At 52.0% G+C, this 15,802-nt stretch overlaps 1 protein-coding gene across 1 annotated transcript; it reads left to right on the top strand.

The window, feature by feature from the left end:
- The first annotated feature begins 11,284 nt into the window (after nt 1–11,284).
- LOC144123104 (uncharacterized) lies at nt 11,285–12,696 on the top strand. Its single transcript, XM_077656010.1, has one exon. It carries the CDS (start codon nt 11,285–11,287, stop codon nt 12,560–12,562), a length of 1,278 nt encoding a protein of 425 aa, XP_077512136.1. The 3' UTR covers nt 12,563–12,696.
- Nucleotides 12,697–15,802: the final 3,106 nt, after the last annotated feature.

Raw genomic sequence — 15,802 nt, 5'->3', positions numbered from 1 at the left:
CCGGAAAGGAAGAAAGAATTCTTGGTGGCAGAGGTATTCATTAAAACGTTTCAAGACAACAAATTCATTATGTCGCAGAGCTACAGCTATATCACTAATGCATGTGATCCCCTTCTTTTTATATAAAGGCCACATCATAATCATAAAACTAGTGTCACATGGTAGGTGAGGGTTGTACATGTGCCCCTTTTCTTAAAATTACATTTGTCCTGAAACGGTAGGCAAATTTGGGGTGTGGCGGCCGCCAAACTTCCCCTACCCTTGGCACAGTCACTGGCAAGGTGATTGTGATCTGCTTTCTTGGAGCTTTTGAAACGAGAAAATTAAAGCGGAATAGCTTTGAATTTAGTAAATTTAATTTACTAACAAGTAAACAAGTAACAAAGTAATATGTAATCAAGTAAATTTAGTGCTCACGTGACATGTACAAAGAGCTGCAATGACTTTTTTGCGGTTTTATTAACCTGTGCCTCTTAACCATACTAGCCTTCCCGATGAGCCGGAATGCGAGCGACTGAACAAACAGCTATTGCAGTTTCTGTATTTCTTCGTGACCACAACCATGGTCTGTTTACCCGGTACCTAGTTGATTACCACGTAGTTATCTATATTTGCCAATATATGATGTCCTGATAGCCTGAGTCGCTTCGCGACGTTAAACCCTCGCAAACCAAACCAGTATATGAAAATTAACATGCGAAACGCAACAATTTGGTTCCTTCCCCCTCTTAAGGTGCAGTTTTGGAGTTTTCGGGGTTCAAGCCGATTTAAAGTAGCCTTTTCCTTGCCTCCTATTGACATTTTCGTGTTCAAAATAATGAATAATATCTAATTTAGCCGCGTTTTGTTCCATTTCTACTGCACACATGTATACACTCTCATTATAGCCTGATGTGCGAAGGTGCTCTTATGTCTTCATTTCTGCATTTTTTTTTCATGCTTTTTAGTGTATAACTGCGCCCATGTTTTTGAATAAAGCTATCCTTTTTGCATACGCTGCACTGCTGTTAGGTAAGACGGCTTGATTGCACTTCTGAGTTCACTCATACTACCACAGTTACTAGAACGAAGTGTGCCCACTTTGTCAATGGCCTAGCCGTCCATGCTTCGCATTCATGCAGCTCGCGCATCCACCGGCTGACATATGTCTAACCGGTGGCTGTAGGACCTTTGTCAACGCAACGTTCGCTGCATTATGTGCAGTGCGCTGCCGCCAAGTCTGAGCTGTGCCCAGTTGTGCTTTACTTTCCCTCTTTCACAAGCTGAAAGAAAACAGTACTCTCACTTCGCTGACATAATAATAATAATAATAATAATAATAATAATAATAATAATAATAATAATAATAATAATAATAATAATAATAATAATAATAATAATAATAATAATAATAATAATAAAATATAAATAATATAATAATTGATTTTTGGGGAAAGGAAATGGCGCAGTATCTGTCTCATTTATCGTTCGACACCCGAACCGCGCCGTAAGGGACGGGACAAGGGAGGGAGTGAATGAAGAAGGGAAGAAGGAGGTGCCGTAGTGGAGGGCTCCGGAATATTTTCGACCACCTGGGGATCTTTAACGTGCACTGACATCGCACAGCACACGGGCGCCTTAGCGTTTTTCCTCCATAAAAACGCAGCTGCTAGTTTCTGGTGTCTACTATTTTTGGCACTTGCTTGTCATGCTGAATTTCAGAATACCCACACATACAAGAACAGCAGTCAGCAAGCTAGTTACTTCAAACCTGCTGCTAAGTCAAGACCAAAGACACTCGATGATAAGGCCGCTACGAAACTGCTGTGAGGTGTTATTTTTCTTTGTTGCCTGTTTTTATTATAAAAAAATTCGTTCAGGGACAGCGCACGTCTGCGTGACGCGCTTTGTTCAGCTTGCAGACGTCAAGTTGAGCGAAACAATTTTCAGCACTGTTTGAAGAGAGAGTTTGTCTGACTCATCTCCTAAAAGCACAGATCGGAGCTTGGAGAATAACGTCGGGTGTGCTATAAACGCGCATTCAAAATTGGCGATGCGTGGCACGGACATTCCGGCAGTTATATATTTTGACAGCAGTGGTGGCTCAGTGGTTAGGGCGCTCGACTACTGATCCGGAGTTCCCGGGTTCGAACCCGACCATGGTGGCTGCGTTTTTATGGAGGCAAAACGCTAAGGCGCCCGTGTGCTGTGCGATGTCAGTGCACGTTAAAGATCCCCAGGTGGTCGAAATTATTCCGGAGCCCTCCACTACGGCACCTCTTTGTTCCTTTCTTCTTTCACTCCCTCCTTTATCCCTTACCTTACGGCGCGGTTCAGGTGTCCAACGATACATGAGACAGATACTGCGCCATTGAATTTCCCCAAAACCAATTATTATTATTATTACGGCAGCAGCAAGGCGAGGCTGCACGAAATTCATTTTCGGTTGGCTTTTTTTTTGCTGCCATGGCTTGTTTGCATGAAAACAAACTGTGATTTAAAATTAAAATAAAAACAAATTCTTCGTCCAGCGGGGAGCTATGGTCTTCTGCATCTGAAGCGAGTTCACTAACCAGTACGCTACGCAGCGCGCGGGTTCTGACGCCTCTAAAAAGGCGCCTAGGGAAGGATAACTTTCGCAGTAATCCTAGCGGAAATTACCCTTCATTTGCCTCACTTTTAGGCTTTTGTTTGGTACACTCTAGTTCACTCTTCTAGTTCACTCTAGTTGTGTTAAGCAGTAGCTTAGCTGATGGAGTTTTCTTTTTGCATTTTTGAAAAGCTTGCCCACTAGAAATGCACGCTATTCGAGGCCCAATTCTTCCCAGAGGCGTCCTAAATATATCAGCGCATGGGCACGGAAATGCTTTATCCGCGGGTAAAGTTGATATACCCACTCCGGCCGCCTTACCAACGTATGCACGCATCCGCCCTTCTCATCGCCACCAGCAACGCACGAGACCCATAAGGACGAAAAGGCCATAACTACGCAACCATTTCCATCGAAATCCGTTTATTTTTTTGTTTTGCTCTTTTCATTAATTAACGTCGCTCTATACCTTCACCATCGCCGGGCTTGAACCAATGACACATGTGGAACGATCGGCGTAGGGTTTATTGCGGCATTTGTAGGTACAAGGATGGAAGGCGAATGGAATAGAATTAAAATGAAATTGTTATGCTATTCCTTAAGCTACGGCTGCTTCATTGCGCTGCAGATTCTTGGTGCGTGGGTAGGAAAATTAACTTCAACAAAATCAATTCAAACATCAGCTGCGCAGGCATACTTGAACGAAGAAACTGGCAGAAAATCAGTGCCTATGCTGATGATATCTGCATCTGGGCGTCGGGTTCGACACGTCCGCAAATGCGTGCGAGATTACAACGTGCCGTGTCATCTACTTCAAGGTACCTACGGCGTCAAGGTTTGCACTTGGCAGCTGAAAAATGTGCTGTGGTCGCATTCAGGCGCAAGTCTGTCTGCCACTACCCGGCAACTCTTCACGGTTACTATACCATACGCCTCTCACCACAGATTTTTTGGCATTATCATTGACCGCGATCTGTCATGGTCGAGGCATATAAACATGCTAAAGAAAAAGACTCACTCTTTTTTTTCATGTGCTTCGCTTTGTGGCGGGCATTAAATGGGGCCCAACGGAGCGCTCCTTGCGTCGACTTTACTATACCCTCTTTATTGGCTACATTCGTTACAGCCTTCCTGTACTCTCTAACATGAGTATTTCCTGCTTGCGGACATTAGAGAGTGTCCAAGCACAGGCGCTCAAGATATCCCTCGGATTACCACGTTGTGCCTCGAACAAATGCACGATTGAGGAATCTCGTGCGTGCCCAATATCGGTCTACCTGTCACACGAACCACTTCGTGTATATTTACGTGCGCTTACAGGGCACCGCTGTCACCCGCTGAAGAAGATTTTTGATGAGCGACCGGACAGCAGTTTTGCACGCGCACTGCGCTTCCATCGCTCCGAATTGCCATCAGACACCGCCCTGCCGCATCATTCCTTGCAGCCCCCATGGGTAATGGCTCAGCATTCAGTCTGCCTGCATGTCCTTGGCATAATCAAGAAGTCTGCGATGCCGGTTAGCGGCCTGAAGCAACTCGCACTTGCCTACATCTGGTCAGAATACCACAAATGTGTGCACGTCTACACGGATGGATCTGCGTCTCCAAATGCATCAACAGCAGCTTTCGCAATCTCTGCACAACAGACGACCCGCAGATTCATTTTGGGACACAAGTCTACTTCAACCGCTGCAGAGCTGGTGGGCCTTCGGGAATCGATTCGCCACATCTGCGGAGAACCGCCTCAGGAGTGGTGCATTTTGACCGACTGTAAACCTGCGCTACACATTTTAGGATGCTTCCTACGCCACACAGCCTACCAAGCTCTGGCTCTTGATATCATTAGTCTCGTATCATTTGCTCAGGGAAACGGCCACCGTATAGAGTTTCAGTGGATCCCCGGACACTGCTGACTCGATGGAAATGAGACCGCCGACGCTGAAGCAAGGAGCGCCTTCAGCAGTGGCCTGCGTACAGCTGTACCGTTCTCTATAGTGGACACAGCTTGTCTCCTTTCGGAATTGATGAGGAGGGCGACGGCTAGGTACCGGGCCCTGCCAGACACCCGCCACATCCGCCTTAAACGGCTAGATCCGACGATGACCTTTTCAGTTCCTCGCGGAATACCTCGCCCTATTGCATGCGTTATCCATAGACTACGTTGAAACGTGGCATTCACGCGCAAATACTTGCACTTAATAGGACAAGCGGATTCCCCGGAATGTACCACATGTGGCGTGCTAGAGACTACAGGTCATGTTTTAGGGGCGTGTCCAGCGTATGCACGTGAAAGACTCATACTCGCATCTGCTCTGAAGCCTATGGACACATCGCTCCTCTCTGAGGATTTGATCCTCGGCGCTTGGCCAGATAGTTTTAGAACTGTAAAGGCAACGCGAGTGCTCTCACGCGTTTTGAGCGACACGGACCTTGTCTCGCGTTTGTATTGTCAGAAAGTGTGCCTTTTTTTTAAACTAGTTTTTCATCTGCCTCCTCCCATCATCATCGTCCCCCGTCGTGACCTTCTTTTATCTCCTCTTCCCGTCCCCCAGAGCTGAGTAGCAGGCCAGATATTTATTTTTCAGGCCAACCTCTCTGCTTTTCCTATCAATAAACCGTCTCTCTGTCTGGCAGAAACACGATATTGGAGAAACTACCTTGAAAAACGTGTTTTCCGCCACTTTACCTGCCCTGTTCGGTTCATATATCCATCATGCTGCCGTCTTTTAGTCTATCGTGGCTGATGATCAATAAGAAAACCCATCACAGGCGGTGCGGCGAGAACTGATGTGGTGCTATAGGTCTAAGAGGACAGAAGGTAGATCGTGACCTTAAGAAGAAGAGGTCATACTGCTTGGAGACATTAAACCCTGCAATTTACTTCGAGACAGAATTGCCGCACATGCACTTACCGCTGTCTTCTTAACGGTAAAGCTTTGTTCATCGCTGCATAAACCTTCGCTCACGCAATACTTCGCGCTCGTTTCGATAGACATTTGCTCACTCGTACTCACTGATATGCAGAACAGCGACAGTAAATTGAGCGCGTGACTACAGTGACTTGGTTCAACTTGCGTTGCACACTCGTAGTGCAAGCTGGTGCTCAATTATAAGCCACGGCAAAGAGGAAAAGGAACGCGACCGCAGGTATTCATCCGGCTTGACTGTATAAAACATTGTAGCGCGCCATTAAACAGCTGTTCTCCTCGCGTTGGTCGTCCCTACTGGAAAAACCCGGATGATTTATGCTGGCATTCATAATGAAAATGGCGATAGTACCGGGCATGCGGGAAGAAAGAATATCATACTGGAACGTGCTGGCAATACCGGACATCTGTTGGGAGGCTTACCGGGCATGTCGGACATTTAGAAGTACGGAAAGCTGACAAGTTGGTTACTGTTATTCATGGTAAAACAGCGCGGAAAAAACACAAGGACGGAACAAACACGACGACACAAGCGCTGACTTTCAACTGGTGATTTATCACGCACGTGTGTACATATACTATTCCCGCCAAACACTAGAAAGAACAAAAAATATTCAAGAAACACTGCGTCATCACTGAACACATTAAATCTACCTTGCTGCAAATGCATGCTCCAAACGTGATTTCTTGGTTAGCCAATGATAATGAGGGCTTGCTAATGCATGCTGCACCCCCCTTGTCAATACGATATGCCTCTACTAGTTCCCTTACTATCTGATCTCTATGTTTGAAGATGACGGATGTCTGATGAAGCAATGGGGCGCACGTGTGCTTTTTGTTGAAAACGAAGGATGCACGCAAGATGTCGTGAACACATTTGTCAGAAATGGTCAAGGGCTTGCTTTCACCACGGAGACCGTTAACCAACGTAGGATACAATTCTTGGATGTGGAGCTGAGACTTGAGCCCGGACATATTTGCTGGCTGTATTCGCCTCGTTCCGTCAAGCCCCTACTCAGCTTCCAGTCTGGGCACTCTAAGCTGGTAAAGGATGGCATCGCCCTGTCTTGTGTTCGCGCCGCCCTCAACAAGTCGTGTGTCCATATCATTGAGGAAGGTGTGCAAGGCCAGATTTCTAGGCTTAAGAACGCTGGTTTTCCTGAGGCAACTATCGGCAGGTTATGCGAAAGGCTGTTGGCCAAAATCAAATCGGAGCATAAGCGTGCTCCTCAGGAAGATGAGGTCACGAATCGCCGGAAGATTGCTGTCATCCCTTATGTCCATGCATTATCACACCGTCTGAAGAAAGTGGGGCGAATATTTCTAGTTGATGTATTTTCGTCTCGCAGAAAATTAAGCAACATTTGCCGAGCTGTGCAGCGGAAGCGAGAGTCCCTACTAGAAAGGACGATTGGTGGTGGTTGTACCACAGCACACACAGAGAGGAGGGATGAGTGCGTCGAAGGTGTAGTATACAAGATCCCTCTTTCATGCGGTGGGTGGTATGTTGGCCAGACTGGGCGATGTCTTAACGAACGGCTGAGGGAGCATTACAATTCTTTGGACAGGGCAGCCAGTTCGAATTTGGCGCTGCACTGCAGGCAACCTAAGCACACGTGCGCCCCATTGCTTCATCAGACATCCGTCATCTTCAAACATAAAGATCAGATAGTAAGGGAACTAGTAGAGGCATATCATATTGACAAGGGAGGTGCAGCATGCATTAGCAAGCCCTCATTATCATTGGCTAACCAAGAAATCACATGTTTGGAGCATGCATTTGCAGCAAGGTAGATTTAATGTGTTCAGTGATGACGCAGTGTTTCTTGAATATTTTTTGTTCATTGTAGTGTTTGGCGGGAATAGTATATGTACACACGTGCGTAATAAATCACCAGTTGAAAGTCAGCGCTTGTGTCGTCGTGTTTGTTCCGTCCTTGCGTTTTTTCCGCGCTGTTTTACCATGGATGTCGGACACGATGGTGTCCACGTGACAGCATTTGATGCTGGGAGCAGAAAATGTTGGGAGGTACGTTGGGCACTGAACAAACTGTACTGGGCATAGGGCAACCCATAGCGGCGATAATGGCTTCGATGTTGGGAGGCTTGCTGACTGCTGGGCACAGTAGATGGTGTTGGGCAGGTGATGGTGATCAAAACAGTAATGCTGAATGGTACTGCCTGCGACTGCATTGTGCATACAAAATTCTGAGTTCTGCTGCAACATGAGCACGGCCATGCACAAAGCACGCCATACTCGCCACAAATCGCTGCAGCTGTTGGGGTTTGGCCAATTTTTACACGGATGGGACGATTATTCCGAGCATGTTGACAGCTACTGGAAGAGTCACAGGCGACGTCGTTGCATCTGCATTGCAGCAGCAAGCTTTGTGTTGGTCTGAATTGCGACGAGCTACGTCGAGTGTCTATAGAAGCAATCGCTCTGCGCTGGGTCAGAAAAGCAATTGTGTGATCGGTAACCGCACCGAATCGAAAGCTGCTGGGTGTAAACTGCAACTGCAAGAGCACGCGCGCACAGACTACGAACGAGCAGTGGAGGTCAAACTCATGATACTACCACTTACAGTTGCCGGGTCTCCGTATCTCGAGTCAGATACGAAAAGATTAATTTAGCTTAGTTTATCGTGGTTTCACGTCCCAAAGAGACTCATTCTATATGAGGGACGCCGTGGTTAAGGCACAGGCTCTGGAAATCTCGACCACCTTGGGTTCTTTAACGTGCTGACATCGCACAGTAATCGGGCCTCTGGAATTTCGCCTTCATCGCTTCTCGGCCTTTTGGCTAAGATCAAAGTGTAGTGCTGGGGGCACGCCTTGCTGCATCTTGCGATTCCGTCTTTCGTGCTGCGACCTGTTTTACTGTTTTTGTGTGTTTTTTGTGATTCTGTTTTCAGACGCTGCTGGTGGCTTAGGCCTAACTTGGTTGCTGGTGACCCGCTGCACGTTGGTTCTCTTCGAGCTTTGGCCCTCACCTGGCGACTCGGTTCCTGCTGTCTGGCCGGATCATCTTGCATGCCCAATTGTTGCATGAGCAAGTGTGCACGATAAATCTCTCTATTTTTTACCTCTAAGGTTTTCTCTTTTTGCTCGTCGTAGCGACGAGAAGTGTGCACGTAATTTAGCAGTCTCTCTCCCACTAGTTCTGTTCTCTTCCTCTCGTGGCGTGCCCCCAGGCTACTTTTTTTTTCTCTCTTGTGGCTTGCTCGCCTGCGGGGCTCTCACTTTTCTGCAAATTTGTGTCGCCATTTGCCCGTCTTTCTCTCTCGCTCGCTGCAGGCACGTTCTGACAAGCTTGGCCTAACACTCAGCTTGATTGCTAACCCTTTCTATCTATAACCACCACCCTTGTTTCTCTCCTCCTTACTCTGCCGCCGGGGACTGCCTGCTACTAGGGGGGAAGGAAGCCACGTGTTCGGGACCGGCGTCGCCGCTCTGAGGGACATCCCTCTTTGCAGCTAAACGCCCGAACGGCTTCTATCATTCTTGCTTCCACAGGATGGCATCGCCAGCATCAAGCACCACCTCCAGCCCAAGTCGACCCGGATCGCAGCCGCGCCTCGAGGGAAGCACGCTCACGGTGTGTTTTCCGCTAGCGCGCACGTTCCGATGCACCGAGAAGGGATGCCCTACCGCGTATGCCCCGGTCACGTGGACGTCCAGGCGGCAGTCCCTCCTTCGACACCTGGAAAGCGACCATGGCGTGCGCGTCGACCGGGTCATATACTTCTGCACCTTGTGCGAGAAGGATATTGGCCTTCGTCCGACTCTGCACGGATGCCTCGCTGGAGGGAGGTTCGAGGAGACCGCTCCTGTGGACCATCGCCACAAGTGCTCTGAGTGTGCAATGTCTTTTACCACAAAAAAGGGATTGAACAATCGCCACATGTGGCACCGCAAGAAAGCGGCTTCCGAGGCTCTGCCGCCCCGTCCCGGGCCGTCAACAGCAACTCGCCCGAGGACACGCCGCTCGCCGACGCCATCTGAAGACTCCCTCCCGGAAACGGAGCCCACAGACTCGCCTCCACCAAGAACACCGTCACCGTTACTAACGCACTCTCTTTCTCTAGGTATCTTCGAAGCAGCCGACGAGCCACCGAGCCCCGCACCAGCAACGGACATCGCCCCGTCACCGATAGAGCCCGACGTCATCATCTCAACGCAAAGCGAAGCACTCGCCCGGGAAGAGTCGCCGATCCCAACTCCCGCAGACGAAGAGGAGAGCCCGACGCAGCAACTAGAAGAGGAAGACGGCGGCCACGAAGACGAGGAAGCCACCGACCCTGCGGCAAGACGGACTGACGACGACAACGACGGCACCGGGGACGAAGCAACCACCGACCCCCTGGCAAACCTGACCGAGGACAACGGAGTTCTCGCCGAGCACGCCAGGCGCCTCCGGCATTCGCTGCGGGAGCCTGTTTCTGATAAGGGTTGGGATGACTTCCTTTCCGTTTTGCAGGAGGCCATCGCGGAGGTTGCGAGGGAGGTAAAGCTGCCGACGGCTCCGGCCGGAGGTAAGCCGCGCCAACCGGTCAACCCCGAAAACGCTCAACAGATTCAGAGACTCTACCGCAGGAATCGCCACCGAGCGGTACGCCTGATCGTGGAAGGCGAATCTTCGCTCTGCCCGGTCCCGCTGCAAGACATCCAAGACCATTTCACGGCCACGTGGGGACCCAAGGAAGTAGACACGACCATCCTGCGAGACAAGACCAGCTGCATCGAACCGGCGGAATTCCCCCTCGAAGCATTCACAGAAGAAGAAGTCCTCAGGAAGCTCCGCAAGTGTGAGAACAGCGCCCCCGGGAACGACCGCATCACCTACCAACACTGGAAAGCCACCGACCCGAAAGCCAAGTTCTTGACCGCCGTATTCAACACCTGCATCAAGTTTAAGAGAGTGCCCCAAGAATGGAAGGAGTCCCGGACGATACTGATCCACAAGAAGGGAGAGGAGCAAGACATCGGCAACTGGCGCCCCATCGCCCTCGGCTCGACGATCGCGAAGCTGTACGCCGGCTGCCTAGCGTCCAGGCTGCAGCGTTGGTTCGTAGAGCACGAGACCCTCTCGCGCTGCCAAAAGGGGTTCCTGCCGCACGACGGGGTGTTCGAGCACAACTTCGTGCTGCAGGAGCGCCTTGACGCAGCGCGGGCCGGCCGTGGGGAGTTCTGCGTGGCGTTCCTGGACTTCGCCAACGCCTTCGGCTCCGTCGCCCACAACGCCATCGTCGACGCCCTGCGAGGAGCCGGCGCCGGAGACGACTTCTGCGCCATCGTAGCCGACCTGTACCGCAACAACACCACCCGCATCGTGGCAAAGGACGGAGCAACGCAGTCCATCGACATCTCTGCCGGAATTCGCCAAGGCTGCCCACTCAGCGGACTACTCTTCAACCTGGTCATCGATTCAGTGCTACGAGAAGTTCAAGGAGACGAGCGACAACACAACATCCTGGCCTACGCCGACGACCTGACCCCGCTGGCCAACAGCCCGGAAGAACTTCAAGCCCGGATCGACAAAGTAACAGCCCTCTCTTCCAGGTTGGGACTTCAACTCAACCCCGGGACATGCAAGACCCTGCACCTCAGCGGCCGGACGCCCGTCGGAACCAGGCCGACAGTCTTCGAAATCAACGGGACGGCCATACCGACGATCAACGACTTTGAATCCCAATCTTTTCTAGGACGCGCCGTCAGATTCAGCGTGTTCCCGGACACCGCAACCGTCGACGACGCCATCGGCGTAGGCCGCCGCCTGCTGACCTCGATGCTCGCCCCGTGCCAGAGGTTGGACGCTGTCAAAACATTCGTATATCCAGCGCTCAACTTCTCCATGCGGTGCGGGTTGTTGGGGAAGGCAGAGTGGGAGCGCCTCGACGAAGCCCTGCGACCGCTAATCAAACGCACTCTTTACCTTCCAGCAAACGCCAGCAACGACTACATCTACGGCAGCGCAGCAGCGGGCACGGCGGGAATTCCCCTGGCAGCGGAGCTGAGCGACATCTGCCGCATCGACAGCGCTTTTAAACTCCTTTCCTCTCCAGGCGCAGAGGTTCGAGACCTGGCGAAGCGAGCCGTCACCGAGATCACCACCAAGAGACTGGGCCGAGAAGTGAACGAGGCGGACGTCGCAGCCTACCTCAGCGGGGAGACGGAGGGAGACTTCAGGGCGCGGGCCTCGCAGCTCAAGTCCGTATGGACGGAGGCGCGAAAGGCGTCCCGGCGTCTCGAGGTCACGTGGGAAATGCGGGAAGATGGGCCCCACATCACCTGCGCCGACGTGACTCTGGCGCCGAAGCACCGAACGAAGGTCGTGAAGAAGCTGCGCTCGATCGCCACGGCCGCACGAAATCACTCTCTCCAACAGAAACCCAACCAGGGGAAAGTGATGGAGTGCGTCGCCGCCGATCCCAGCAGCTCTCACTTCATGCGTTCAGGTCTTTTCACCCGTTTCTGTGACTGGCGTTTCCTTCACAGGGCAAGGTTGAACCTCCTGCCACTCAACGGGGCCAGGCCGTGGGCACGTGCAAGCGACCAGCGGTGCAGAGCGTGCGGGCACAACCAGGAAACCCTACCCCACGTGCTCTGCCACTGCATGCGTCAGAGTGCTGCCTACACGGACCGGCACAATAAAATCGTGAACCGGCTGAAAGCGGCCGCTGGGAAGCGATTCACAGTCACCCACGAGAACCGTCCCGTGGGAACGACTAACCTCAGGCCAGACCTCGTTCTGGCGCGAGGGGAGTCGGCGATCGTCATCGACGTCACTTGCCCCTTTGACAATCGCAGAACCGCCTTCGATGCGGCACGGGAGAGTAAGGTCGCCAAGTACGAACCCGTGCGCCAATACCTGCTGCGAAAGTTCCAGCGGGTCAGCGTCGAGGCAATCGTTGTTGGAGCGCTCGGCTCTTGGGACCCCAACAACGATAAAGTAATGAAGAGGCTCTGTAGCAGACGCTACTTGCGCCTCTTCAAGAAGCTGGCGGTGAGCGACACCATCGCTGCTTCACGCGAAGTCTACTCCAGACACGTGGCTGCAAAGTGAGGGGCTCGCACTTCGGTGGACCTCAGCAGCCTCGAGTTGGAAGACTTCAAACACGCACAACTGCACACTCACACCACACGGATAAAACTTACAGACGAGACTTCCGATAAAAAGGAACGAACAATAATCAGATATGCCGATGAGAAATAGGAAATGTCCCGAAACATTTCTGAAAAAACCCTCTGTTAGGGTACATGGCTCTATTCGCCGCTGTTTATGCGGTGAAAGCAGTTACTCGCTTCTCGGCCTGCTCGGACTGCTCGGCCTGCTGTGTTCCTGCGTGCGTTCCGGCCGCCGGCTTGCGTCGGTAGCCGGTGTTCGACCACCAAGAGTGATCTTTTGTTCCGGTGCCCTTCGGCTGGCGGGCGCCTCAACATGGTGAGCCAGCCACCTACAAAGGCCCTTGCCTTTGATGTCGTCGTCCCTGAGGGGGCTAGTCCGGAGGATGTCGTCGATGCGACAGCCTCCGTAGTTCGTTTGGAAGAAGTTTAATGTGTCCAGCACTTCGGTGGACGCAACTACCAAGTTACCGTAAAGAGTGAAGCCGCCATGGCTGCAATCGTTGATGCGTCTTGCCTCATCATCAGCAACGAACGCGTCCCCATCGTTCCCCTGAGCCCCCAGGTGACTCAGGTGACTGTTCTTTTTCTGCCCGCCCGAGTACCAAGTGATGCCCTTGCCAAGGCTCTTTCTCCTTATGGCAAGGTGCTGCACATAAGTCGCGGCATCATGGGGTCGCGTCCCACTGTCACCACCGGGACGCGGTATGTCCGAATTGAAATGAAGCCCGAGTCGCCCGTGCCTAACTACATCAAGGTCGCTGGCCACCGCGTGACATGCGATTACAAAGGCATGCAGCGTGTTTGTCGACGTTGTGGGTCGACATCACACTTCAGAGCACAGTGCACGGCTCCGTTCTGCGCCCGCTGCGGCGTCTTTGGGCACCAAGGCCAAGGTTGTGTGCTGCCGTGTCGACGTTGTGGTGATCCACACGCTACCGTGGCATGCGCGATCAAGCCCTCGTACTCTGAGGCTGCGGCCCGACCTGCACCTCCACCGGCTGCACAGGCAGCCGATGAAGCCATCAAGGAACGCGGCGTTTCCGACACCAACGGCTTTGTGAGTGGTTCCTCGGCGTCTCTGAATGTATCGGTGGAGGAAGCGGTGCCTACGGCTGATGCGTCCAGTGATGCACCTCGCAAGCCGGCATTAAATGTGCCTGCTATGTCAGCCTCAGTCTCTCCAAGTGTACCTGCCGCTACGGAGGCCGAGCCCATTGCGCCCCTGCAGGTCTCTGATGCTGGGGACAGGCCGCTCTCGCAGCCTGCGCGGCAGCCCGCAGCCAGCGTTGCGGTTTTGAGCGACAACGCCAGCGTATCTGAGGCCGATGGTGACGAGAGCAGCTTGTCGTCCTCAGCTTCTTCAGTCAACCTCGTCATCGACGAGACTATCATCGTGCTTGGGCAGGAGCCGAGGCCGCCGTCGTCATCTCCTTCGTCATCGCAGTTTAGTGTCGGCACAAATATTTCGCCTGGGCAGGAGCCAAGGCCATCTCCTGACGTGGAATCTGTGCAGTCGCCGTCCTCTTCTGCATCGAGGATTAGCGCCAGCACTTCTAGTACTCTCTCTTCGGATGTTGAGATGGTCGCTTTGAGCTCCAGCTTAAAGCGTCCACATACGTCGACTACGGACTCGGACAACTCTTCTGGTCGGGCAAGGAGGCCTCGTGCCTCCTCTGGTCCGACTCTACGGAAAAAGTGAGATGGTTTGGCGCCGTTCGTAGCGCGCATTGTATTGCTTAGACATCACAACTCGCTGTTTTTTGTTTTTTTTTCATTACCAAAATGGCTACACTTAACATCATCACGCTTAACGTGCAAGGGTTTCGCAATGTTATGAAGCAGACCGAGGTGGTCGCTTTCGCTCGTTCATCGGGCTGCGATATCCTCTGCCTGCAAGAAACTAATTTTTTTCGCCTCAGTGACGTGTTGGAATTTAAGCGTAGGTTTGGTATCGATGCTTTCTTTTCGTACGCTATCACGCGTTCTAGCGGAGTTGGCGTTCTTGTTCTGAACCGAATGCTTCTGCGAGACCATCATGTTACCTACGATGCGCTTGGACGCGTGCTGGCGTTCGACTGCACGTTTAACTCACTTCGTCTGAGACTTCTTTGCATCTACGCACCTGCGCATTCTAATTTGGTAAACTCATTTTATAAAAATCTTGATGTGTATTTTCTTGGAGGACGAAACGTTGTGATGTTGGGCGATTTCAACTGCGTGCTCGATACGGTCGCTGATGTGCAGGGCCCTGGCAGAGGTAGACCAAGCTGGAATGCGCGCGAGTTGCGCCGCCTAGTCAACCAGTTTCTGTTAACAGATGCTTATGAGCTCCTGCATGGCGGCGTCTTTGTGTGGACTTGGCGTCGCGGATTGTCGTCAAGCAGGCTAGACAGGGCGTACGTACCGACGGGCCTTTCGAGGACAGTGGGTGCTGCTAATGTAATTACGCTGCCATCCTCACCAGTACACATATCAGACCATCGCCCCTTTCTTCTGTCGCTCACGGTTCCGGCGGCTGCAGTGTCTCCTTTCAGACCATGGCGTTTGGATGTACGCATCCTTCACGATGCCAGCACGAGAGAAAGACTAACGCGGGCCTTGCGGTTTTCGGTTGTTGGGGCCGTGCCTGGTGACTGGGATCGTCTGAAGGAGCAGTGGCGTCACCATTGCGCCGCTTCTGGTCGAGCCCTTAGAGCTCGCGTCTCAGCTGAGGTTCGTGTTATGACGGCGAAGCTCCGTATAGCTCAGCGCACCCCGTCGCCATCGGCGCTTATGTGTGCATGGAAAGAGGAACTTTCAGAGCGTCTCCAGCGTCTTTTACGATCATCCTCTCTGACAGCGGCCGCATGGCGTTGTCGGCGCAATCCAACTTCTCATCCAGAGGTGCTTCGGTTTGCACGCCAGGAGCTGTTGTGCGCTCAAGGTGCCCCTGCTTTTACCTCTTCCGTCGGTGCTGTGGCCCAGCCAGTTGGCAGGAATTTCAGTGCGTTTTTCGTCCATTTCAGGGATATTGCTCAGTCGCACTTTTTGGTTCATCGCGATGACGTTTCCGCACACCCTTTTTTTGCAGGCTTGCCGCAGGTTGCGGCTGAACTTCATGATGGCCTTATGGCTCCGCCAACAACAGATGAAATCAAGGAGGCGTTAGATTCCATGAAACGAGGCTCAACGCCTGGGC

This window comes from Amblyomma americanum, chromosome 3 (assembly GCF_052857255.1).
Source record: "Amblyomma americanum isolate KBUSLIRL-KWMA chromosome 3, ASM5285725v1, whole genome shotgun sequence".
Classification (NCBI taxonomy): domain Eukaryota; kingdom Metazoa; phylum Arthropoda; class Arachnida; order Ixodida; family Ixodidae; genus Amblyomma; species Amblyomma americanum.
This window is presented reverse-complemented; position numbering and strand designations above follow the sequence as displayed.